The sequence below is a fragment of the Petromyzon marinus genome, chromosome 68, assembly GCF_048934315.1.
Source record: "Petromyzon marinus isolate PM22_M1 ecotype Great Lakes invasive population chromosome 68, UKy_Petmar_22M1.pri1.0, whole genome shotgun sequence".
In the NCBI taxonomy this organism is placed as follows: domain Eukaryota; kingdom Metazoa; phylum Chordata; class Hyperoartia; order Petromyzontiformes; family Petromyzontidae; genus Petromyzon; species Petromyzon marinus.
The window spans coordinates 6,305,728-6,332,535 of NC_133734.1; the positions used below are offsets into that span (position 1 = coordinate 6,305,728).

Below are 26,808 nucleotides of genomic sequence, written 5' to 3' on the forward strand. Positions count from 1 at the left end.
AGAGGCTACACGGGGGATCTTTGTCTGTGTGTAGGTGCTACTGACAGCACTTGCCCCTACAGCCTGCTAGAGGCTACACGGGGGATATTTGTCTGTGTGTAGGTGCTACTGATAGCAGTTGCCCCTACAGCCTGCTAGAGGCTACACGGGGGATCTTTGTCTGTGTGTAGGTGCTACTGACAGCACTTGACTCTACAGCCTGCTAGAGGCTAACACGTAGGCTTTCGCGACCAATGTTATTCATGATAAAGGTTTTTGGGTTAGATCGCGTTATTTATAAATGTGTCGTAACCCTCCACCACCCGACACGGCCAATCAGCAAAAAAGTGTCACGTTTACAAAGGACAAATAGTTCACTACTTTAGCCCACCGGTGTGTTGAAGAGTGAATCAACATCATTTGAAATTTGAGTACGACGTTTCGCTGGTAATTACATCCAGCATCATCGGACAATTCGCCAGAATGGTGAAGCCGTCGCTTGCTCCCGGTCTTAAATAGAGCAGCAGGGTGAAGTCATCATTTAACTCATTCAGGTGCAGTAATTATATAATCGATTGGTAATCAGTCAATGGTTATGATTAGTAATGAATTGTAGAGTAGTAATCAGTTGTAATGTGTGTTATTGTGATTATATGCTACTTTAGTAATCCGTTAATTAGTATGCGTTTCCCCTATAAGGAATAATACATACGCTCACAACATCTGTGTGTGTATCTGTGTGTGTGTATCTGTGTGTGTGTATCTGTGTGTGTGTATCTACAGGACATGCAGCGAGCTACGAATGTTGTGTATCAGTCTCACCACGTGAGTCGCACCAAGCGTGGCCAGGTGGTCGGGAACCGTGCCGGGTTCAGGGGATGCACCATCTGGCTCACAGGTACAAACACACATACACACACATACACACATACATACACACATACACACACACATATAATACACACACACATACACATACACACACACATACACACATACACACACACATACACACACACGCATACACACACACATACACACATACACACACACATACACACATACACACACACACATACACACAACAACAACCGCCATTCGCCACTAAGTGGAGGTGACGTCACCACGACGCTTGTGCCAGGCTATGTGCACCCTGAGGCCACGTGAAGTGTCGAACACCCGCTGGCAGGAGGTCACGGGGCAGACCCAGGTGCCACGGGTCGACTGACTTAGATGACTGGTTGATGCACCACCTGTGCCCCCTACTGTGCCAACCTGCTGTGCTTTAGCCACCCGGTGCTCCGCTCGTTGTTCTGAGCGTCGCTCCTCCGCCCTCCGTTGTTGTTGGAGGGCGACTGCCTCCAACTGCCCAGTAGCGTCCTTCACGAGCCTCCTCCACAGAGGCCGATCTTGACACCGCTGGTACCAGTCATCGGCAAGTCCACTCAGCTCCACGTCCTCCTTTACCACATCACTCCATCTCTTCTCTAGCCCGTGCCGCGCCCGCTTAGCCCCCTCGATCCGGCCAAACAAAAGCTGTTTCGGCATGCGGTGGCTGGGCATGCGGGCTACATGACCCAGCCATCGCAGCCTTGCCTGCTGGATGAGCTCACCGATGGGACCCTGCCCAGATCTTTCAAGGATTTGTGAGCTCCTCACACAATCCAGTCTGGTTAAACCCAGGATTGATCGTAGGCAGGCCAGCCTAAATGTTTCTAACTGGCGAAGATGTTCCATTAGGGGGGTCCACGTTTCGCAAGCATAGAGAAGGGAGGGAATGACCGTGGCCGAGAAGACCTGAAACTTAGTGCGGAGCGACAGACCAGGTAGCTTCCACACAGCGTTACGCAACCGATGAAAAGATATTGCCACTCGACTGATTCGGAGTGAGACCTCTTCTGTTAAACTGGAGCCAGTCATAAGCACACTGCCCAGGTATGGGAAACTCTCCACTCTCTCCACAACTGCCCCATCACCGATTGGGAGTTGTGGGGGTGGAGTGTCCCATGGTACAAAATACCCAGGCAGGTGTTTAGTTTTGGTGGGGCTGATGGTAAGGCCTCTTAGTGGTACGCTCCAGTCTCAGCAGCAGCGTCTCCAACTCCTCCTCTGACTGAGCAGCTATTACCAAATCAACAGCATACATAATGTGGTTGAGCAATAGGGAGCCATCCCTTGACCGCACCCGGGCATCGATTAGCCTCCCATTATATCTGTACCATATGGAGATTCCCCCGGTACAGCTATTGAAGGCTTCACGAACTACGTGGTCAAAATAGATGTTAAATAATGTGGGAGCCAGAGGACATCCCTGTCGCACCCCAAGGTGTACAGGGAATGGCTCTGACTCCCGGCCACGTAGTTTTACCCAGGCCCGCTCACCATCATGAAGGTCCTTAATGATCGTGAGCAGAGGGTCAGGTACTCCAAAAGCACGAAGAACGACCCAGAGCCCAGGCCTACTGATGGTATCATAGGCCTTGACAGGTCAATAAAGCAGAGATGTAGGTCTTGTTGGAATTCCCTACACCTCTGCTGTAGCAGACGGACAGAAAATATGGCATCTGTGCAGGACCGCCCTTTCCTGAAACCGCATTGGGGGTCCGCAAGCCTCTCCTCAGCGTGCCTGGCAAGGCGATGCTGAATAATCCTTGCCAGGACCTTTCCCGGCACACTGAGGAGTGAGATGTCCCTGTAGTTGTTACAGTCTGTGCGGTCCCCCTTCTTAAAAAGGGGGACCACCAGGGCATCCTTCCAATCCTGCGGAACCCGACCAGTGGTCCATCTCTGCCCGCTGCCTTTCCTGGTCTCAGACTCCGGATCGCCTTCAATACTTCCTCAGCAGATGGCACTTCAACCAGCCACTCACAGGAGGTGACTTCTTCCAATATTTGAGGCACCGCAGCCTGAGCAGGGTCATCCTCACTTTGTGCCACGATGTTTTCCTGGCTGTGGGATTTTCCCTCCCCCAGGACCTCACAGAAATGCTCAGCAAATCTGCGAACCTGTTCCTGGGGGTCAGAGATTGGATCACCGTTTTTTCCCCTAATGATGGTAATAGGTGTGGCGCTGCAGGTTACTTTTTTGATGGAGTTAAATAGAGATTTGTGATCACGGGCCATTGAGGCAGACTCCATCTCCTCTGCAACCCGCGACCACCACCCATCCTTGCAGCGCCTCACAGCTCTCCGAACCTCCGAGCGAAGGCTGCGGTAAGCCTCCTCATTCTCTGACGTGGGATTCAGTAGCCGATGACAGTGGGCCTGTCGCTTTTTCTCAACCATCCTGACACCTCCTCTGTCAGCCAGAGACACACAGACACACAGAGACACACAGACACACAAAGATACACAGAGACACACAGACACACACAGAGACACACAGAGATGCACAGATACACAGAGACACGCAGAGACACGCAGAGACTCACAGATACACACAGAGACACACAGAGATACACAGAGACACCCAGAGACATGCAGAGATACACAGAGATAAACAGAGACACACAGATACACTCAGAGACACGCAGAGATACAGAGACACGCAGAGACACACAGAGACATGCAGAGACATGCAGAGACACGCAGAGACACACAGAGACACTCAGAGACATGCAGAGACACACAGAGACACGCAGAGACACACAGAGACACACAGAGACACTCACAGAGACGCAGAGACACACAGAGACACACAGAAACACAGAGATACACAGAGACACACAGAAACACCCAGAGACACACAGAGTTACACAGAGACACACAGAGATACACAGAGACACAAAGACACACTCAGAGACACGCAGAGATACAGAGACACTCAGAGACACACAGAGACACTCACAGAGACACACAGAGACACACAGAGACACCCGCACGCGATCCGTGTATCCGCCAGGTCTGTCCGGAGCGGGCAAGACGACTCTGGGCTTCGCGCTGGAGGAGTATCTCGTGGTGCACGATATTCCCTGCTACTCGCTGGACGGTGACAACGTCCGCCACGGCCTCAACAAGAACCTGGGGTTCACGCCGGGCGATCGCGAGGAGAACATTCGGCGCATCGCAGAAGTGGCCAGGCTATTTGCTGACGCTGGGCTGGTGTGCATCACCTCGTTTATCTCGCCCTACCAGCGGGTAACTAGTCACTCACTCAATCACTCACTCAGTCACTCAGTCACTCAGTCAGTCACTCAGTCAGTTACACACTCAGTCAGTCACTCAGTCACTCAGTCAGTCACTCAGTCACTCTGTCAGTCACTCAGTTACACACTCAGTTACACACTCAGTCAGTCACTCAGTCAGTCAGTCAGTCACGCGGTCAGCCACTCAGTCAATCACTCAGTCAATCACTTAGTCAGTCACTCACTCAGTTACACACTCAGTCACTCAGTCAGTCACTCACTCGCTCAGTCAGTTGCACACTCAGTCAGTCACTCACTCAGTCAGTCAGTCACTCACTCACTCAGTCAGTCACTCACTCAGTCAGTCACACGCCGGGCTGGTGTGCATCACCTCATTCATCTCGCTCTACCAGCAGGTAACTAGTCACTCAGTCAGTCACTCAGTCAGTCACTCAGTCACTCAGTCAGTCACTCAGTCAGTCACTTAGTCAGTCACTCAATCAGTCACTCAGTCACTCACTCAGTCAGTCACTCAGTCACTCAGTCAGTCACTTAGTCAGTCACTTAGTCAGTCAGTCACTCAGTCAGTCATTCAGTCAGTTAGTCACTCAGTCAGTCACTTAGTCAGTCACTTAGTCGCTTAGTCACTCAGTCAGTCACTCAGTCAGTCACTGTGTGTGTCTATGTGTCTATATCTGTGTGTGTCTATGTGTGTGTGTCTATTTGTGTGTGTGTCTATGTGTGTGTCTATGTGTGTGTCTATGTGTGTGTGTGTCTATGTGTGTGTGTCTATGTGTGTGTATGTGTGTCTATGTGTCTATATCTGCGTGTGTGTGTCTGTGTGTGTCTATGTGTGTGTGTGTCTGTGTGTCTGTGTGTCTATGTGTGTGTGTGTGTGTCTATGTGTGGCTATGTGTCTATATCTGTGTGTGTCTATGTGTGTGTGTGTCTGTGTGTGTGTGTCTATGTGTGTGTGTCAATGTGTGTGTGTGTGTCTATGTGTGTGTGTGTGTCTATGTGTGTCTATCTGTCTATGTGTGTGTGTCTTTGTGTGTGTGTCTATGTGTCTATATCTGTGTGTCTATGTGTGTGTGTGTGTCTATGTGTGTGTATGTCTATGTGTGTGTGTGTGTGTCTGTGTGTGTGTGTGTCTATGTGTGTGTCTATGTGTGTGTCTATATGTGTGTGTCTGTGTGTGTATCTATGTAGGACCGTGAGAATGCCCGTAAGATCCACTCTGACGCTGGGCTGCCGTTCTTTGAGCTCTTTGTGGACGCTCCGCTGGAGGTTTGTGAGCAACGAGACGTGAAAGGCCTCTACAAGAAGGCCAGAGCCGGCGAGATCAAGGGTGAGACACACAGACACACAGACACACACACAGACACACAGACACAGACACACACACAGACACACAGACACAGACACACACAGTCACACACACAGACACACACAGTCACACACAGACACACAGACACACACACACAGACACACAGACAGACACACAGACACACAGACACAGACACACAGACACAGACACACACACAGACACAACAACAACCGCCATTCGCCACTAAGTGGCGGTGACGTCACCACGACGCTTGTGCCAGGACATGTGCACCTTGAGGCCACGTGGAGTGTCGAACGCCCGCTGGCAGGAGGTCACGGGGCAGACCCAGGTGCCACAGCTCAACTGACTGAGATGACTGGCTGATGCACCAACTGTGCCCCCTACTGTGCCAACCGGTTGTGCTTTAGCCACCCGGCGCTCCGCTCGTTTTTGTGAGTGTCGCTCCTCCGCCCTCCGTTGTTGTTGGAGGGCGACTACCTCCAACTGCACAGTAGCGTCCTTCACGAGCCTCCTCCACAGAGGCCGATCTTGACACCGCTGGTACCAGTCATCGGCAAGTCCACTCAGCTCCACGTCCTCCTGTACCACATCACTCCATCTCTTCGCTAGCCCGTACCGCGCCCGTTTAGCCCCCTCGATCCGGCCGAACAAAAGCTGTTTAGGCATGCGGTGGCTGAGCATGCGGGCTACATGACCCAGCCATCGCAGCCTTGCCCGCCGGAGGAGCTCACCGATGGGACCTTGCCCAGATCTTTCAAGGATTTGTGAGCTCCTCACACAATCCAGTCTGGTTAAACCCAGGATGGATCATAGGCAGGCCAGCCACAATGTTACTAACCGGTATCATAGGCCTTGACCAGGTCTATAAAGCAGAGATGTAAGTTTTGTTGGAATTTCCTACACCTCTGCTGTTGCAGACGGACAGAAAATATGGCATCTATGCAGGACCACCGTTTCCTGAAACCGCATTGGGGCTCCGCAAGCCTCTCCTCAGCGTGCCTAGCAAGGCAATGTTGAATAATCCTTGCCAGGACCTTTCCCGGCACACTGAGGAGTGAGATGCCCCTGTAGTTGTTACAGTCTGTGCGGTCCCCCTTCTTAGAGAGGGGGACCACCAGGGCATCCTTCCAATCCTGTGGAACCCGTCCAGTGATCAAGACCGCTGTTATGATGTCATATAGGGCAGTCTGCGCGCAAACGCCACCCTCCCTCAGCATTTCGCTTGGGAGATCATATCTGCTCGGTGCCTTTCCTGGTCTCAGACTCCGGATCGCCTTCAGTACTTCCTCAACAGATGGCACCTCAGCCAGCCACTCACAGGCGGTGACTTCTTCCAATATTTGAGGCACCGCAGCCTCAGCAGGGACATCCCCACTTTGTGCCACGATGTTTTCCTGGCTGAGGGATTTCCCCTCCCCCAGGACTTCACAGAAATGCTCAGCAAATCTGCAAACCTGTTCCTGGCGGTTGGCGATTGGATCACCGTTCTTTCCCCTAATGATGGTAATAGGTGTGGCGCTGCAGGTTACTTTTTTGATGGAGTTAGTGAGCGATTTGTGATCGCGGGCCATTGAGGCAGACTCCATCTCCTCAGCAACCCGTGACCACCACCCATCCTTGCAGAGCCTCACGGCTCTCCAAACCTCCGAGCGAAGGCTGCGGTAAGCCTCCTCATTCTCCGACGTGGGATTCTGTAGCCGATGACAGTGGGCCTGTCGCTTTTTCTCAGCCAGTCTGAACACCTCCTCTGTCAGCCAGGATCTCTGGGGAGGTCTGGACCGTGTACCCAAAGCAGCCATTGCAGCTGCATGAGCCACGGTCCTAAGCCTTGCCTATTTCCCAGCTGTTCCATCACTACGTAGTGTAGCAGATGTTCTTGCTTGGACCCGGCATGCATCCATGAAGTTGTGTGGATGCGCCGATGCCGGAACAGTGTGTTGGTAATTACAAGCCCATGGGCTGCACAAAAATCTAGCAGCCTCCTGCTGTTGTTATTGAGCTGATCTGACCCATGCCCTCCAATCACTCCAGACCAGGTGCCAGTATCATGACCAACTCGGGCATTGAAGTCACCCAACATGATGACTCCATCCGAGGGGCCACTTTAGCCAGCACCTTTGACAGGAGGTCATAGAAGGCATCTGACTCATCGGCTTTGCCTGCATCCCTCCACGGATGTTCGTATTCGGTGGGGGCATAAATAACCACGACCACCACTCCTCGCCTCCGGTTGATGGGAAGGCGAGCCCAAAGTAGCCTGGCGCTTACAGCTTCCCACACCTCACCACCATGCTCCCACGCCCCCTTCATTATTTTGAAGAAGAGCCTCACCCTGTTGTTTGGTAGTCTCCTGCCCCGAGTAGAGGACTGTCCACCCCTCATGGTGGCAGGAGCCAGAGCCGGTCCACCGGACCTCCTGAATGCCACAGAGATCCAGGTGGTACCGGTCCAGCTCCCGACAGAGGAGTGGCAGCCTCTCCTCCGCAGTGAGTGTTCGAACATTCCACTTGGCCATCCGTAGTGGCTTTTCGTTGTTTCTGGAGGAGCCCCAATCTCCTGGCTCCGCCAAATGGGGTTTGGCCAGGAGACGTCATAGATGCCTGTCCCCCCGGGGCCTCAGGCACAAGCTTATTCGTGGATTACTGGTAATTTATTGAAGGTGGAGGGGTTACCAGCCCCTCGTACCCATCCAGAGCCCCCATTTGGCCACTGTGGTGGCTACAAACGCCATGAGGGGTAAGGCCATCTCAGTTGGCCCTCCCCCACGGCACTGCCCACCACAGTGTTGCCGTCCGGCACCACGAGGAGATATGGGGTTGTTTTTCCCGGACCAGTGTAGTGGTTAGCGCTACGCTGCGCTATGAACCCGACGACCCGAGTTCAGTTCCCGCTCACGGCCAACAACACCAGTGACGATTCTCTCAACCGGTCTTGGGCCTCCCCTAGGTCGGCTCAGCCTCAAATGAGTACCTGGTGTAGCGATGTAGCGGTGGTGTATTGGTGGTGGTGTAGTGGTGGTGGTGGTGGTGTCGTGGTGGTGTAGTCTTGGTGTAGTGGTAGTGGTGGTGTAGTGTAGTGGTGGTGGTGTAGTGGTGGTGTGGTGGTGGTGTAGTGGTGGTGGTGGTGTAGTGGTGGTGGTGGTGGTGTAGTGGTGGTGGTGGTGTAGTGGTGGTGTAGTGGTGGTGGTGCTGGCCACCCACCCCCTCCTGTGCCGTGCCGGTGGCCTTCACAGGTGCTGCTCGCTAGCAGCACTTGCCCCTACAGCCTGTTACAGGCTACACGGGGGATCTTTGTGTGTTTGTGTGTACACGTGTGTGTGTGTGCCTGTGTGTGTGTGTACACTGTGTGTGTGTCTGTGTGTGTATACACTGTGTGTCTGTACACTGTGTGACTGTGTGTGTGACTGTGTGTGTGTACACTGTGGTGTGTCTGTGACTGTGTGTGACTGTGTGTGTGACTGTGTGTGTGTGTGACTGTGTGTGACTGTGTGTGAGTGTGTGTACACTGTGTGTGACTGTGTGTGTGTGTGTACACTGTGTGTGTGTGTGACTGTGTGTGTGTGTGTACACTGTGTGTGTGATTGTGTGTGTGTGACTGTGTGTGCGTGTACACTGTGTGTGTGTGTACACTGTGTGTGTGTGTCTGTGTGACTGTGTGTGAGTGTGTTTGAGTGTGTGTGACTGTGTGTGACTGTGTGTATCCTGTGTGTGACTGTGTGTCACTGTGTGTGACTGTGCGTGTGTGCCTGTGTGTGTGTACACTGTGTACACTGTGTGTGTATGTGTACACTGTGTGTGAGTGTGTGTGACTGTGTGTGACTGTGTGTGTGCCTGTGTGTGTGTGTACACAGTGTACACACTGTTTGTGTACACTGTGTATCTGTCTGTGTGACTGTGTGTGACTGTATGTGACTGTGTGTGTGTGTGACTGTGTGTGCCTGTGTGTGTACACTGTGTACACTGTGTGTGTGTACACTGTGTGAGTATCTGTCCGTGTAACTGTGTGTGACTGTGTGTGACTGTGCGTGTGTGCCTGTGTATGTGTGTACACTGTGTACACTGTGTGTGTGTACACTGTGTGTGCATCTGTCTGTGTGACTGTGTGTGACTGTGCGTGTGTGCCTGTTTGTGTGTGTACACTGTGTATCTGTCCGTGTGACTGTGTGTGACTGTGTGTGACTGTGCGTGTGTGCCTGTGTGTGTGTGTACACTGTGTACACTGTGTGTGTGTACACTGTGTGTGCATCTGTCTGTGTGACTGTGTGTGTGCCTGTTTGTGTGTGTGTGTACACAGTGTACACTGTGTGTGTACGCTGTGTACATTGTGTGTGTGTACACTGTGTGTATCTGTCTGTGTGGCTGTGTGTGACTGTGTGTGTGTACACTGTGTGTGTATGTGTCTGTGTGACTGTGTGTGACTGTGTGTGTACACTGTGTGTGTACACTGTGTGTATCTGTCTGTGTGACTGTGTACACTGTGTGTGTGTACACTGTGTGTGTATCTGTCTGTGTGACTGTGTGTGACTGTGTGTGACTGTGCGTGTGTGCCTGTGTGTGTGTGTGTACACTGTGTACACTGTGTGTGTGTACACTGTGTACACTGTGTGTGTGTACACTGTGTTCACTGTGTGTGTGTACACTGTGTGTATCTGTCTGTGTGACTGTGTGTGACTGTGTGTGACTGTGCGTGTGCCTGTGTGTGTGTACACTTTGTACACTGTGTGTGTGTACACTGTGTGTGTATCTGTCTGTGTGACTGTGTGTGACTGTGTGTGTGTACACTGTGTACACTGTATGTGTGTACACTGTGTGAGTATGTGTCTGTGTGACTGTGTGTGACTGTGTGTGACTGTGTGTGTGCCTGTGTGTGTGTGACTGTGTGTGACTGTGTGTATACTGTGTGTGTATGTGTCTGTGTGACTGTGTGTGACTGTGTGTGACTGTGTGTGTGCCTGTGTGTGTGTGACTGTGTGTGACTGTGTGTATACTGTGTGTGTATGTGTCTGTGTGACTGTGTGTGACTGTGTGTGACTGTGTGTATACTGTGAGTGTATGTGTCTGTGTGACTGTGTGTGACTGTGTGTGACTGTATGTGTGTACACTGTGTGTGTATCTGTCTGTGTGACTGTGTGTGACTGTGTGTGACTGTGTGTACACTGTGTATGTATGTGTCTGTGTGACTGTGTGTGACTGTGTGTGACTGTGTGTGTATGTGTCTGTGTGACTGTGTGTGACTGTGTGTGACTGTGTGTATACTGTGTGTGTATGTGTCTGTGTGACTGTGTGTGACTGTGTGTGTGACTGTGTGTGACTGTGTGTGTGCCTGTGTGTGTGTGTGTACACTGTGTACACTGTGTGTGTGACTGTGTGTGACTGTGTGTGTGCAGGCTTCACCGGTATTGACTCTACGTACGACAAGCCGGAGACTCCGGACCTCGTGCTCAAGACGAGCGAAACGACCATCGACGAATGTGTCATGCGGATAGTGGAGCTCTTGCAGGAGGGGGTAAAACACTCACTCACTGTGTCACTCACTGTGTCACTCACTGTGTCACTCACTGTGTCACTCACTGTGTGTGTCACTCACTGTGTTACTCACTGTGTCACTCACTGCGTCACTCACTGTGTGTGTCACTCACTGTGTCACTCACTGTGTCACTCACTGTGTGTGTCACTCACTGTGTTACTCACTGTGTGTGTCATGCGGATAGTGGAGCTCTTGTAGGAGAGGGTAAATCACTCACTCACTGTGTCACTCACTGTGTCACTCACTCACTGTGTCACTCACTGTGTGTGTCACTTACTGTGTCACTCACTCACTGTGTCACTCACTGTGTCACTCATTGTGTCACTCACTGTGTCACTCACTGTGTGTGTCACTCACTGTGTGTGTCACTGTGTGTGTCACCTTGTCACTCACTGTCACTGTGTCACTCACTGTGTCACTGTGTGTGTCACTCACTGTGTCACTCACTGTGTGTGTCACTCACTGTGTGTGTCACTGTGTGTGTCACTCACTGTGTCACTCACTGGGTGTGTCACTGTGTGTGTGTGTCACTGTGCGTGTCACTGTGTGTGTGTCACTGTGTGTGTCACTGTGTGTATCACTGTGTGTATCACTGTGTGTGTCACTTTGTGTGTCACTGTGTCACTCACTGTGTCACTCACTGTGTGTGTCACTGTGTGTGTCACTGTGTGTGTCACACACACAGGGTATAGTTCCCATGTCTGCCACAGTGGAAGTCAAGGAACTCTTCGCAGCTGAGAACGCCGTCAGCGGCCTGCAGGCCGAGATGCAAAACCTGCCCACACTGAGCATCACAGAGGTGAGTGTGTGGGTGAGTGAGTGAGTGAGTGGGTGAGTGTGTGGGTGAGTGAGTGAGTGGGTCTGTGAGTGAGTGTGTGAGTGTGTGGGTGAGTGAGTGTGTGAGTGAGTGGGTGTGTGAGTGAGTGTGTGGGTGAGTGAGTGAGTGAGTGTGTGAGTGAGTGGGTGTGTGAGTGAGTGTGTGGGTGAGTGAGTGAGTGAGTGTGTGAGTGAGTGAGTGTGTGAGTGAGTGAGTGAGTGAGTGCGTGCGTGAGTGAGTGTGTGGGTGAGTGAGTGTGTGGGTGAGTGAGTGAGTGTGTGAGTGAGTGAGTGGGTCTGTGAGTGAGTGAGTGAGTGTGTGAGTGAGTGTGTGAGTGAGTGAGTGAGTGCGTGAGTGAGTGTGTGAGTGAGTGAGTGAGTGCGTGAGTGAGTGGGTGTGTGAGTGAGTGTGTGAGTGAGTGGGTGGGTGAGTGAGTGAGTGTGTGAGTGGGTGAGTGAGTGACTGTGTGAGTGAGTGGGTGTGTGAGTGAGTGAGTGTGTGAGTGAGTGTGTGAGTGAATGAGTGTGTGAGTGGGTGAGTGAGTGATATTTGTCTTTGTGCAGTTGGACCTGCAGTGGGTGCAGGTGCTGTCTGAGGGCTGGGCTACGCCTCTGGCTGGCTTCATGCGTGAGAGGGAGTACTTGCAGTGTCTACACTTCAACTGCCTGCTTGATGGTGCTCACCACTCACTCACCACTCAAACACTCACCCACTCACTGCCTCTTCCACTCACCCACCCATTCACACACTCACTCACTCACTCACCCACTCACTCACCCACTCACTCACCCACTCACTCACTCACTCACTCACCCACTCACTCACTCACTCACCCACGCACTCACTCACTCACCCACTCACTCACTCACTCACCCACTCACACACTAACTCACTCACTCACCCACTTACCCACCCACCCACTCACCCACACTCACTCACCCACCCAATCATCCACTCACTCACCCACCCAATCACCCACTCAGCCACTCACTCACTCACCCACTCACCCAATCACTCACTCAGCCACTCACTCACCCACTCACCCTCTCACTCACTCACTCACCACTCACCCACTCACTCACCCACTTACCCACTCACTCACCCACTCACTCACTCACTCACCACTCACCCACTCACTCACTCACCCACCCACTCACTTATTCACTCACCACTCACCCACTCACTCACCCACTCACCCACTCACCCACTCACTCACCCACTCACCCACTCACTCACTCACCCACTCACCCACTCACTCACTCACTCACCCACTCACCCACCCACTCACTCACTCACCACTCACCCACTCACCCACTCACTCACTCACTTACTCACCCACTCACCCACTCACTCACTCACCCACTCACTCACTCACCCACTCACCCACTCACTCACTCACCCACTCTCCCACTCACTCACTCACTCACCACTCACTCACTCACCCACTCACCCACCCACTCACCCACTCACCCACTCACTCACTCATCACTCATCCACTCACTCACCCACTCACTCACACATTCACTCACCCACTCACACACTCACTCACCCACTCACACACTCACTCACCCACTCACTCACACACCCACTCACTCACACACTCACTCACTCACTCACCCACCCACTCACCCACTCACTCACTCACCACTCACCCACTCACCCACTCACTCACTCACCCACTCACGCACTCACTCACCCACTCACCCACTCACCCACTCACTCACCCACTCACTCACTCACCACTCACCCACCCACTCACCCACTCACCCACCCACTCACCCACTCACTCACTCACCACTCACCCACTCACCCACTCACTCACTCACCACTCACCCACCCACTCACCCACTCACCCACTCACTTACTCACTCACCGACTACTCTGTGTCTACCTGCCGTGTCTCACAGGTGGGGTGATGAATCTGTCTGTCCCTGTGGTGCTTCCCGTGTCCACGGAGGACAAACAGCGGCTAGAGGGAAGTGCGGCCATCGCCCTCGCATACCAGGTACACACACACAGAGTGTGATACACACACAGTGATACACACACACAGAGTGTGATACACACACAACAACAACAACAACCGCCATTCGCCACTAAGTGGCGGTGACGTCACCACGACGCTTGTGCCAGGCTATGTGCACCCTGAGGCCACGTGAAGTGTCGAACGCCCGCTGGCAGGAGGTCACGGGGCAGACCCAGGTGCCATGGGTCGACTGACTGAGATGACTGGCTGATGCACCACCTGTGCCCCCTACTGTGCCAACCTGCTGTGCTTTAGCCACCCGGCGCTCCGCTCGTTGTTCTGAGCGTCGCTCCTCCACCCTCCGTTGTTGTTGGAGGGCGACTACCTCCAACTGCCCAGTAGCGTCCTTCACGAGCCTCCTCCACAGAGGCCGATCTTGACACCGCTGGTACCAGTCATCGGCAAGTCCACTCAGCTCTACGTCCTCCTGCACCACATCACTCCATCTCTTCTCTAGCCCGTGCCGCGCACGTTTAGCCCCCTCGATCCGGCCGAACAAAAGCTGTTTCGGCATGCGGTGGCTGGGCATGCGGGCTACATGACCCAGCCTTCGCAGCCTTGCCCGCCGGAGGAGCTCACCGATGGGACCTTGCCCAGATCTTTCAAGGATTTGTGAGCTCCTCACACGATCCAGTCTGGTTAAACCCAGGATGGATCGTAGGCAGGCCAGCCTAAATGTTTCTAACCGGCGAAGATGTTCCATTAGGGGGGTCCACGTTTTGCAAGCGTAAAGAAGGGAGGGAATGACCGTGGCCGAGAAGACCTGAAGCTTAGTGCGGAGCGACAGACCAGATAGCTTCCACACAGCGTTACGCAACCGATGAAAAGATATTGCCGCTCGACTGATTCAGAGTGAGACCTGTGCTGTTAACCTGGAGCCAGTCATAAGCACACTGCCCAGGTATGGGAAACTCTCCACTCTCTCCACAACTGCCCCATCACCGATTGGGAGTTGTGGGGGTGGAGTGTCCGATGGTACAAAATACCCAGGCAGGTGCTTAGTTTTGGTGGAGCTGATGATAAGGCCCCATCTCTTAGTGGCACGCTCCAGTCTCAGCAGCAGCGTCTCCAACTCCTCCTCTGAATGAGCAGCTATTACCAAATCATCGGCATACATAACGTGGTTGAGCAATAGGGAGCCATCCCTTGACCGCACCTGGGCATCGATCAGCCTCCCATTATATCTGTACCAAATGGAGATTCCCCCGGTACAGCTATTGAAGGCTTCACGAACTACGTGGTCAAAATAGATGTTAAATAATGTGGGAGCCAGAGGACATCCCTGTCGCACCCCAAGGTGTACAGGGAATGGCTCTGACTCCCAGCCACCTAGTTTTACCCGGGCCCGCTCACCATCATGAAGGTCGTTAATGATCGTGAGCAGAGGGTCAGGGACTCCTAAAGTACGAATAACAACCAAGAGCCCAGGCCTACTGATGGTATCATAGGCCTTGACCAGGTCAATAAAGCAGAGATGTAGGTCTTGCTGGAATTCGATACACCTCTGCTGTAGCAGACGGACAGAAAATATGGCATCTGTGCAGGACCGCCCTTTCCTGAAACTGCATTGGGGCTCCACAAGCCTCTCTTCAGCATGCCTGGCAAGGCGATGTTGAATAATCTTTTCCAGGACCTTTCCCGGCACACTGAGGAGTGAGATACCCCTGTAGTTGTTACAGTCTGTGGGTCCCGCTTCTTCAAGAGGGAGACCGCCAGGGCATTCATCCAATCCTGCGGAACCCGTCCAGTGGTCCAGACTGTTGTTATGATGTCATATAGGGCAGTCTGTGCACAAACGCCACCTTCCCTCAGCATTTCGCTTGGGAGATCATCTCTTCCCGGTGCCTTTCCTGGTCTCAGACTCCGGATCACCTTCAGTACTTCCTCAACAGATGGCACCTCAGCCAGCCACTCACAGGGGGTGACTTCTTCCCATATTTGAGGCACCGCAGCCTCAGCAGGGTCATCCCACTTTGTGCCACGATGTTTTCCTGGCTGATGGATTTCCCCTCCCCCAGGACCTCACACAAATGCTCAGCAAATCTGCAAACCTGTTCCTGGGGGTTGGAGATTGGATCACCGTTTTTTCCCCAAATGATGGCAATAGGTGTGGTGCTGCAGTTTACGTTTTTGATGGAGTTAAATAGAGATTTGTGATCGCGGGCCACTGAGGCAGACTCCATCTCCTCAGCAACCCGCGACCACCACCCATCCTTCAGCGCCTCACGGCTCTCCGAACATCCGAGCGAAAGCTGCGGTAAGCCTCCTCATTCTCTGACGTGGGATTCTGTAGCCGATGACAGTGGGCATGTCGCTTTTTCTCAACCATCCTGAACACCTCTTCTGTCAGCCAGGGTTTCTGGGGAGGTCTGGACCACATACCCAAAGCAGCCATTGCAGCTGCTTGAGTCACAGTCCTTAACCTCGCCCATTTACCCTTGACATCAGGAGGAGTGTGGGATGATGCCAGCCCCAGCAGCAAGCGATGATAAAATTCTCGCTTGCAACTTTCATCAGATAACTTAGACCAGGCCACTTTAGTTTGGAATGGGGTCCTGGGTGTACACCCACCGCCGGAGTGGAAGAATGGCAGGCGCATCTTACAGATGACTAGTCGATGGTCAGAGGGCAGATAAGCTCCACGGTAGGTACTGGTGTCAAGGACATGGGCTCGCATGCTCTGGTCCATCACTATGTAGTCCAGCAGATGTTCTTGCTTGGACCCGGCATGCATCCATGATGTTGTGTGGATGCACCGGTGCCGGAACAGCGTGTTGGTAAGTACAAGCCCATGGGCTGCACAAAAATCTAGCAGCCTCCTACCGTTGTTATTGAGCTGATCTGGCCCATGTCCTCCAATCACTCCAGACCAGGTGCCAGCATCATGACCAACTCGGGCATTGAAGTCACCCAACATGATGACTCCATCCGAGGGGCCACTTTAGCCAGCACCTGTGACAGGTCATAGAAGCCATCTGACTCATCGGCTTTGCCTGCATCCCTCCACGGATGTTCGTCTTTGGTGTGGGCATAAGTAACCACGACCACCACTCCTCGCCTCCGGTTGATGGGAAGGCGAGCCCAAAGTAGCTTGGGGCTTACAGCTTCCTACACCTCACCGCCACGCTCCCACGCCCCCTTCATTCTTTTGTTCAAAAAAAGAGCCACACCCTTTTGTTTGGCAATCTGCTGCCCCGAGTAGAGGACTGTCCACCCCTCATGGTGGCAGGAGCCAGAACCGGTCCACCGGACCTCCTGAATGCCACAGAGATCCAGGCAGTACCGGTCCAGCTCCCAACAGTGATACACACACGTACTCACACACACACACAGTGACACACACAGTGATACACACACACAGTGATACACACACGTACTCACACACAGTGATACACAGTGATACACACACACACAGTGATACACACACGTACTCATACACATACACACAGTGACACACACACAGTGGTACGCACATGTACTCACACACAGTGATACACAGCGATACACACACAGTGATACACACACACACACAGTGATACACACACACACACAGTGATACACACACACAGTGATTGTGTGTCTGTGTGTGTGTGTCTGTGTGTGTCTGTGTGTGTGTCACAGGGGGTGAAAGTCGCTGTGCTGCGTAATTTGGAGTTCTTTCCGCACCGCAAGGAGGAGCGCTGTGCCAGGCAGTGGGGCACCACCTGCAAGGAACACCCCTACATCAAGGTGACAACAACCACCACAACAACAACACTAACAACTCTAACAACTCTAACACTACCCCCCATATCCACCAGATGGTGCTACAGAGTGGCGAGTGGCTTGTGGGCGGTGACGGCCTTGACGAGTACCGACTTACGCCCATCTCCCCCCCCATCTCCCCCCCATCTCCCCCCATCTCTCCCCATCTCCACCAGATGGTGCTACAGAGTGGCGATTGGCTAGTGGGCGGTGACTTGGAGGTGCCGGAGCGAATCCGCTGGGGTGACGGTCTTGACGAGTACCGACTGACGCCCGCTGAGCTGCGCACAAAGTTCCGTCAACTCAACGCCGGTCAGCCATACCGCCACGGAGAGGGCACCTCTGTCTGTCTATGTCTGTGTGTGTCTCTGTGTTTCTGTGTGTGTCTGTGTGTGTGTCTATGTGTGTGTCTGTGTGTGTGTGTCTGTGTGTGTGTGTCTATGTCTGTGTGTGTCTATGTGTCTATGTCTGTCTGTGTCTGTGTGTGTGTCTCTGTGTGTCTATGTGTGTCTCTGTGTGTCTGTGTGTGTGTGTGTCTGTGTGTGTGTCTGTGTGTCTATCTGTGTGTGTCTCTCTCTGTGTGTCTCTCTGTGTGTCTCTCTGTGTGTCTCTGTGTGTGTCTCTGTGTGTCTCTCTGTGTGTGTCTCTCTCTGTGTGTCTCTCTGTGTGTCTCTGTGTGTGTCTCTGTGTGTCTCTCTGTGTGTGTCTCTCTCTGTGTGTCTCTCTGTGTGTCTCTGTGTGTGTCTCTGTGTGTCTCTCTGTGTGTCTGTCTCTCTCTATGTGTCTCTCTGTGTGTCTCTGTGTGTGTCTCTGTGTGTATCTCTCTGTGTCTATCTGTGTTTCTGTGTGTCTCTCTGTGTGTCTGTCTCTCTCCGTGTGTCTCTCTGTGTGTCTCTCTGTGCCTCTGCGTGTCTGTGTGTGTCTCTGTGTGTGTCTGTCTGCGTGTCTGTGTGTCTGTCTGTGTGTCTGTGTGTCTGTGTCTCCGTGTGTCTGTGTGTGTCTCTCTGTGTGTCTCTCTGTGTGTCTATCTGTGTGTCTTTGTGCCTCTCTGTGTGTCTGTGTCTTTCTCCGCGTGTCTCTCTGTTTGTCTCTCTGCGTGCCTGTGTGTGTCTCTCTGTGTGTCTCTCTGTGTGTCTGTCTCTCTCTGCGTGTCTCTGTGTGTCTCTGTGTCTCTCCGCGTGTCTGTGTGTGTCTCTGTGTGTGTCTCTCTGCGTGTCTAACTCCCCCACCGTCCCCCCGTCTCTCTCCCCTACCCCAGACGCGGTCTTCGCCTTCCAGCTCCGCAACCCGGTGCACAACGGGCACGCGCTGCTGATGAGCGACACGCGGCGACGCCTGCGTGACCGCGGGTACCGCTCCCCCGTGCTGCTGCTGCACCCGCTGGGCGGCTGGACCAAGGAGGACGACGTGCCGCTGGCCTGGCGCATGCGGCAGCACGCCGCACTCATGGAGGACGGCGTCCTGGACCCGCTCACCACCGTGCTCGCCATCTTCCCCTCGCCCATGATGTACGCCGGGCCTACGGAGGTGAGCGTGGGTGGGTGGGTGGGTGAGTGGGTGGGTGGGTGAGTGGGTGATGGTGGTGATGATGGTGATGATGATGATGGTGATGATGGTGATGATGGTAATGATGGTTATGATGGTGGTGGTAATGATGGTGATGATGGTGATGATGATGATGTTGGTGATGATGGTGATGGTGATGATGCCCCACCAGGTTCAGTGGCACTGCCGCTGCCGGATGGTTGCCGGAGCGAACTTCTACATCGTGGGGCGAGACCCAGCGGGGATGCCTCACCCTGAGAGCGGAGTGGATCTCTACGACCACTCACACGGAGCTAAGGTGGGGGGGTGGTGGGGGGGTGGTGGGGGGGGGGGGGGTGGTGGTGGGGGGGGTGGGGGGGTGGTGGTGGGGGGGTGGGTGGGTGAGTGGGTGGGTGAGTGGTGACTGACTGACTGACTGAGTGACTGACTGAGTGACTGACTGAGTGACTGAGTGGCTCCCTGACTGACTGAGTGACTGACTGACTGAGTGACTGACTGACTGATGGTGTCTACAGGTACTGACGATGGCTCCTGGCCTCACGTCGCTGGAGGTGATCCCCGTGAGAGTGACTGACTGAGTGACTGACTGAGTGACTGACTGACTGAGTGACTGACTGACTGACTGAGTGACTGAGTGAGTGACTGAGTGACTGACTGACTGAGTGACTGAGTGAGTGACTGAGTGACTGACTGAGTGACTGACTGACTGAGTGACTGACTGAGTGACTGAGTGGCTCCCTGACTGACTGACTGAGTGACTGACTGATGGTGTCTACAGGTACTGACGATGGCTCCTGGCCTCACGTCGCTGGAGGTGATCCCCGTGAGAGTGACTGACTGAGTGACTGACTGAGTGACTGACTGACTGAGTGACTGACTGACTGAGTGACTGACTGAGTGACTGACTGATGGTGTCTACAGGTACTGACGATGGCTCCTGGCCTCACGTCGCTGGAGGTGATCCCCTTCAGAGTGGCTCACTGAGTGACTGACTGAGTGACTGAGTGATTGACTGACTGAGTGACTGACTGAGTGACTGAGTGGCTCCCTGACTGACTGACTGAGTGACTGACTGATGGTGTCTACAGGTACTGACGATGGCTCCTGGCCTCACGTCGCTGGAGGTGATCCCCTTCAGAGTGGCTCACTGAGTGACTGACTGAGTGACTGAGTGACTGACTGACTGAGTGACTGACTGAGTGACTGAGTGACTGACTGACAGACTGACTGACTGAGTGACTAACTGACTGGTTGAGTGACTGACTGAGTGACTGAGTGACTGGCTGATGGTGTCTACAGGTACTGACGATGGCTCCTGGCCTCACGTCGCTGGAGGTGATCCCCGTGAGAGTGACTGACTGAGTGACTGACTGAGTGACTGACTGACTGACTGAGTGACTGACTGACTGAGTGACTGACTGAGTGACTGACTGACTGATGGTGTCTACAGGTACTGACGATGGCTCCTGGCCTCACGTCGCTGGAGGTGATCCCCTTCAGAGTGGCTGACTGAGTGACTGACTGAGTGACTGACTGACTGAGTGAGTGACTGAGTGACTGACGGACTGACTGAGTGACTGACTGACTGACTGAGTGACTGAGTGACTGACTGAGTGACTGACTGATGGTGTCTACAGGTACTGACGATGGCTCCTGGCCTCACGTCGCTGGAGGTGATGCCCTTCAGAGTGGCTGACTGACTGAGTGACTGAGTGGCTCCCTGACTGACTGACTGAGTGACTGACTGAGCGACTGACTGAGTGAGTGACTGACTGACTGAGTGACTGACTGAGTGACTGACTGAGTGACTGAGTGGCTCCCTGACTGACTGACTGAGTGACTGACTGACTGAGTGACTGACTGAGTGACTGACTGACTGATGGTGTCTACAGGTACTGACGATGGCTCCTGGCCTCACGTCTCTGGAGGTGATCCCCTTCAGAGTGGCTGCCTACAACACGGCCACCCGGCAGATGGAGTTCTACGACGCTGAGCGGTGAGTGGGGCGGTGAGTGGTGAGTGGGGTGGTGAGTGGTGAGTGGGGGTGGTGAGTGGTGAGTGGGGTGGTGAGTGGTGAGTGGGGTGGTGAGTGGGGTGGTGAGTGGGGTGGTGAGTGGTGAGTGGGGTGGTGAGTGGGGTGGTGAGTGGGGTGGTGAGGGGTGAGTGGGGTGGTGAGTGGGGTGGTGAGTGGAGTGGTGAGTGGGGTGGTGAGGGATGAGTGGGGTGGTGAGTGGGGTGGTGAGTGGGGTGGTGAGTGGGGGTGAGTGGGGTGGTGAGTGGGGTGGTGAGTGGGGGTGAGTGGGGGTGGTTAGTGGGGTGGTGAGTGGTGAGTGGGGGTGGTGAGTGGGGTGGTGAGTGGGGGTGGTGAGTGGGGTGGTGAGTGGGGGTGAGTGGGGGTGGTGAGTGGGGTGGTGAGTGGGGTGGTGAGTGGGGGTGGTGAGTGGTGAGTGGGGGTGGTGAGTGGGGTGGTGAGTGGTGAGTGGGGTGGTGAGTGGGGTGGTGAGTGGGGGTGAGTGGGGGTGGTGAGTGGGGTGGTGAGGGGTGAGCGGTGAGTGTGGGTGGTGAGTGGTGAGTGGTGAGGGGTGAGTGGGGGTGGTGAGTGGTGAGAGTGGGGGTGGTGAGTGGGATGGTGAGCGTTGAGTGGGGGTGGTGAGTGGTGAGTGGGGGTGGTGAGTGAGGGTGGTGAGTGGTGAGTGGGGGTGGTGAGTGGTGAGTGGGGGTGGTGAGTGGTGAGTGGGGGTGGTGAGTGGTGAGTGGGGGTGGTGAGTGGGGGTGGTGAGTGGGGTGGTGAGTGGTGAGTGGGGTGGTGAGTGGGGTGGTGAGTGGTGAGTGGGGGTGGTGAGTGGGGTGGTGAGTGGTGAGTGGGATGGTGAGTGGGGTGGTGAGTGGTGAGTGGGGTTGGTGAGTGGGGTGGTGAGTGGTGAGTGGGATGGTGAGTGGGGTGGTGAGTGGTGAGTTGGGGTGGTGAGTTGGGGTGAGATTAAGTGGCATGGCTTGGATAGTCTCTCTGTCTGTCTCTCTCTCCATGTCTCTGTCTGTGTCTTTCTGTCTCACGGTGTCTCTGTCTCCCCGGTGATAACACTGTCTCTCTCCATGTGTGTGTCTGTGTGTGTCCGTGTGTGTCTATTTGTGTATCTGTGTGTGTGTATCTGTGTGTGTGTATCTGTGTGTGTGTCTCTCCATGTATGTGTCTGTGTGGGTGTGTCTGTGTGTGTCTCTCTCCATGTGTGTGTGTGTCTGTGTGTGTGTCTGTGTGTCTGTCTGTGTGTGTGTCTGTCTGTGTGTGTGTCTGTGTGTGTGTCTGTGTGTGTGTCTGTGTGTGTGTAGCCATGCCGAGTTTGACTTCATCTCCGGCACGCGCATGCGTAAGATGGCGCGTGAGGCGGTGGACCCTCCGGAGGGGTTCATGTCCACGCGTGCCTGGAGAGTGCTCACAGAGTACTACCGCTCCTTAGACAAAGACTAGAGACACACACAGACACACACACAGACACACGGATACACATACACAGACACACACAGACACACACACAACAACAACAACAACAACCGCCATTCGCCACTAAGTGGCGGTGACGTCACCACGACGCTTGTGCCAGGCTATGTGCACCCTGAGGCCACGCGAAGTGTCGAACGCCCTCTGGCAGGAGGTCACGGGGCAGACCCAGGTGCCACGGGTCGACTGACTGAGATGACTGGCTGATGCACCACCTGTGCCCCCTACTGTGTCAACCTGCTGTGCTTTAGCCACCCGGCGCTCCGCTCGTTGTTGTGAGCGTCGCTCCTCCGCCCTCCGTTGTTCTTGGAGGGCGACTGCCTCCAACTGCCCAGTAGCATCCTTCACGAGCCTCCTCCACAGAGGCCGATCTTGACACCGCTGGTACCAGTCATCGGCAAGTCCACTCAGCTCCACGTCCTCCTGTACCACATCACTCCATCTCTTCTCTAGCCCGTGCCGCGCCCGCTTTGCCCCCTCAATCCGGCCGAACAAAAGCTGTTTCGGCATGCGGTGGCTGGGCATGCGGGCTACATGACCCAGCCATCGCAGCCTTGCCCGCCGGAGGAGCTCACCGATGGGACCTTGCCCAGATCTTTCAAGGATTTGTGAGCTCCTCACACAATCCAGTCTGGTTAAACCCAGGATGGATCGTAGGCAGGCCAGCCTAAATGTTTCTAACCGGCGAAGATGTTCCATTAGGGGGGTCCACGTTTCGCAAGCGTAGAGAAGGGAGGGAATGACCGTGGCCGAGAAGAACTGAAGCTTAGTGCGGAGCGACAGACCAGGTAGCTTTCACACAGCGTTACACAACCGATGAAAAGATATTGCCGCTCGATTGATTCGGGGTGAGACCTCTGCTGTTAAACTGGAGCCGGTCATAAGCACACTGCCCAGGTATGGGAAACTCTCCACTCTCTCCACAACTGCCCCATCACCGATTGGGAGTTGTGGGGATGGAGTGTCCGATGGTACAAATCCCCAGGCAGGTGCTTAGTTTTGGTGGGGCTGATGGTAAGGCCCCACCTCTTAGTGGCACGCTCCAGTCTCAGCAGTAGCATCTCCAACTCCTCCTCTGAATGAGCGGCTATTACCAAATCATCGGCATACATAACGTGGTTGACCAATAGGGAGCCATCCCTAGACCGCACCCGGGCATCGATCAGCCTCCCATTATATCTGCCATATGGAGATTCCCCCGGTAAAGCTTTTGAAGGCTTCACAAACTACGTGGTCAAAATAGATGTTAAATAATGTGGGAGCCAGAGGACATCCCTGTCGCACCCCAAGGTGTACAGGGAATGGCTCTGACTCCCGGCCACGTAGTTTTACCCGGGCCCGCTCACCATCATGAAGGTTCTTAATGATCGTGAGCAGAGGGTCAGGTACTCCAAAAGCACGAAGAACTACTCAGAGCCCAGGCCTACTGATGGTATCATAGGCCTTGACCAGGTAAATAAAGCAGAGATGTAGGTCTTGCTGGAATTCCCTACACCTCTGCTGTAGCAGACGGACAGAAAATATGGCATCTGTGCAGGACCGCCCTTTCCTGAAACCGCATTGGGGCTCACTTCAGCGTGCCTGGCAAGGCGCTGTTGAATAATCCTTGCCAGGACCTTTCCCGGCACACTGAGGAGTGAGATGACCCTGTAGTTGTTACAGTCTGTGCGGTCCCCCTTCTTAAAGAGGGGGACCACCATGGCATCCTTCCAATCCTGCGGAACCCGTCCAGTGGTCCAGACTGTTGTTATGATGTCATATAGGGCAGTCTGTGCACAAACGCCACCCTCCCTCAGCATTTCGCTTGGGAGATCATCTCTGCCCTCTGCCTTTCCTGGTCTCAGACTCCGGATATATATAGACACACACACAGACACACACACTATATATCTAGACACACACTCTATATATAGACACACAGACACTATATATAGACACACATAGACACATACTATATATAGATACACACAGACACACACATAGACACACACGCTATATATATAGACACACACATAGACACACACTATATATAGACACTATATATAGACAAACACATAGACACGTCTATCTATCTATTCACGGTGAACTCACGGTGTTCCGGACCAGCCGAGTGTGAAGGAGCTGCCCTCCTCCCCCCGCACTGATCCCACTGCCCAAACCAGAACCTCAAAACCTGCACCCGGTATCGCTGCACCGTGCCGGCAACTGCCGATACGTTACCGGTACTGCCGATACGTTACCGGTACTGCGGATACGTTACCGGGACTGCCGATACATTACCGGTACTGCCGATACGTTACCGGTACTGCTGATACGTTACCGGTACTGCCGATACGTTACCGGTACTGCCGATACGTTACCGGTACTGCCGATATGTTACCGGTACTGCCGATACGTTACCGGCACTGCTGATACGTTACCGGAACGGCTGACATTACTGTGTTAACATTGACATTGCTGTGTTAACATTAACATTACTGTGTTAACATTGCTATGTTAACATTAACGTTACTGTGTTAACATTACTGTGTTAACATTACTGTGTTAACATTGACATTACTGTGTTAACATTAACGTTGCTACATTGACATTACTGTGTTAACATTACTGTGTTAACATTGACATTACGTGTTAACATTAACGTTGCTGCATTGACATTACTGTGCTAACATTGACATTACTGTGTTAACATTAACATTGCTGCATTGACATTACTGTGTTAACATTACTGTGTTAACATTACTGTGTTAACATTGACATTACTGTGTTAACATTAACGTTGCTGTGTTAATATTAACGTTGCTGCATTGACATTACTGTGTTAACATTGACATTACTGTGTTAACTTTAACGTTGCTGCATTGACATTACTGTGTTAACATTGACATTACTGTGTCAACATTAACGTTGCTGCATTGACATTACTGTGTTAACATTGACATTACTGTGTCAACATTAACGTTGCTGCATTGACATTACTGTGTTAACATTGACGTTGCAGTGTTAACATTAACGTTACTGCATTGACGTTACTGCATTGACGTCACCGCATGAACCACACAGGGTACCCGTGGTGAGAAGGCAACGCGGGGTGATTCCCGCTCTAAGATTTGTCCTCACCCCTTTGCGGCAGTGACAAGACGGTGATTGTGTCCAGATGTTGTAAGACCAATTAGAAACTTTGTTTTGCAAAGGAATAAAATTACTCGCATTTAACCATCACACGCGCGGTGAAATTGTGGTGTTTACCCATCTCAGTCGGTACAATCCGTGGCACCCGCTGGGTCTGCCCCGTGACCTGGTGCACCTAGCCTGGCACAGGCGCTGTGGTGACGTCACCATCACTTGGTGGAGGTGGTGGAGGTGATGGAGGTGATGGTGGTGATGGTGGAGGTGATGGTGGTGGTGGAGATGGTGGTGATTGTGGAGGTGGTGGTGATGGTGGTGATGGCGAAGATGTACCCCCTGAATGGAGCATCTTCACCGGTTAGAAACATTTAGGCTGGCCCTGCCTACGTTCCATCCTGGGTTTAACCTGCAGGCTGGATTGTGTGAGGAGCTCACAAATCCTTGAAAGATCTGGACAAGGTCCCATCAGTGAGCTCCTCTGGCAGGCAAGGCTGCGTTGGCTGGGTCATGTAGCCCGCATGCCCAGCCACCGCATGCCGAAACAGCTTTTGTTCGGCCGGATCGAGGGGGCTAAACAGGCGCGGCACGGGCTAGAGGAGAGAGAGTGATGTGGTACGGGAGGACGTGGAGCTGAGTGGACTTGCCGATGACTGGTACCAGCGGTGTGAAGATCGGCCTCTGTGGAGGAGGCTCGTGAAGGATGCTGCTACTGGGCAGTTGGAGGCAGTCGCCCTCCAACAACAACGGAGGGTGGAGGAGCGACGCTCACAACAACGAGCAGAGCGCCGGGTAGCTAAAGCACAGCAGGTATGCACAGTAGGGGGCACAGGTGGTGCATCAGCCAGTCATCTCAGTCGACCCGTAGCACCTGGGTCTGCCCCGTGACCTGCCAGCGGGCGTTCGACACTTCACGTGGCCTCAACGTGCACCTAGCTTGGCACAAGCGTCGTGGTGACGTCACCACCACTTAATGGCAAATGGCGGTTGTTGTTGATGGTGGTGGTGATGATGGAGGTGATGATGGAGGTGGTGGTGATGGAGGTGGTGGAGGTCGGGGATGAGGCTGGGTCCGCCC

At 53.5% G+C, this 26,808-nt stretch overlaps 1 protein-coding gene across 7 annotated transcripts in view; it reads left to right on the forward strand.

The window, feature by feature from the left end:
• The window catches only part of LOC116956905 (bifunctional 3'-phosphoadenosine 5'-phosphosulfate synthase 1-like), a 74,310-nt gene extending 48,484 nt beyond the window's left edge, over positions 1-25,826 (forward strand). For 3 of the 7 annotated variants that reach the window (XM_076054859.1, XM_032978780.2, XM_032978779.2), the window contains exons 2-14: positions 763-877; positions 3,880-4,115; positions 5,312-5,450; positions 10,837-10,955; positions 11,662-11,775; positions 12,357-12,468; positions 13,701-13,798; positions 17,441-17,548; positions 17,740-17,875; positions 18,822-19,090; positions 19,281-19,406; positions 21,001-21,104; positions 22,436-25,826. In XM_076054859.1, coding sequence (XP_075910974.1) covers positions 763-877; positions 3,880-4,115; positions 5,312-5,450; positions 10,837-10,955; positions 11,662-11,775; positions 12,357-12,468; positions 13,701-13,798; positions 17,441-17,548; positions 17,740-17,875; positions 18,822-19,090; positions 19,281-19,406; positions 21,001-21,104; positions 22,436-22,574 — 1,815 coding nt within the window. In that variant the 3' untranslated portion in view covers positions 22,575-25,826. Of the gene's footprint in view, positions 1-762; positions 878-3,879; positions 4,116-5,311; positions 5,451-10,836; positions 10,956-11,661; positions 11,776-12,356; positions 12,469-13,700; positions 13,799-17,440; positions 17,549-17,739; positions 17,876-18,821; positions 19,091-19,280; positions 19,407-19,623; positions 19,704-20,029; positions 20,066-20,407; positions 20,444-20,558; positions 20,595-21,000; positions 21,105-22,435 lie in introns of those variants that run through there. The other 4 variants (XM_076054860.1, XM_076054862.1, XM_076054861.1 and 1 more) reach the window with 4 other exon arrangements.
• The last annotated feature ends 982 nt before the right edge of the window (positions 25,827-26,808 follow it).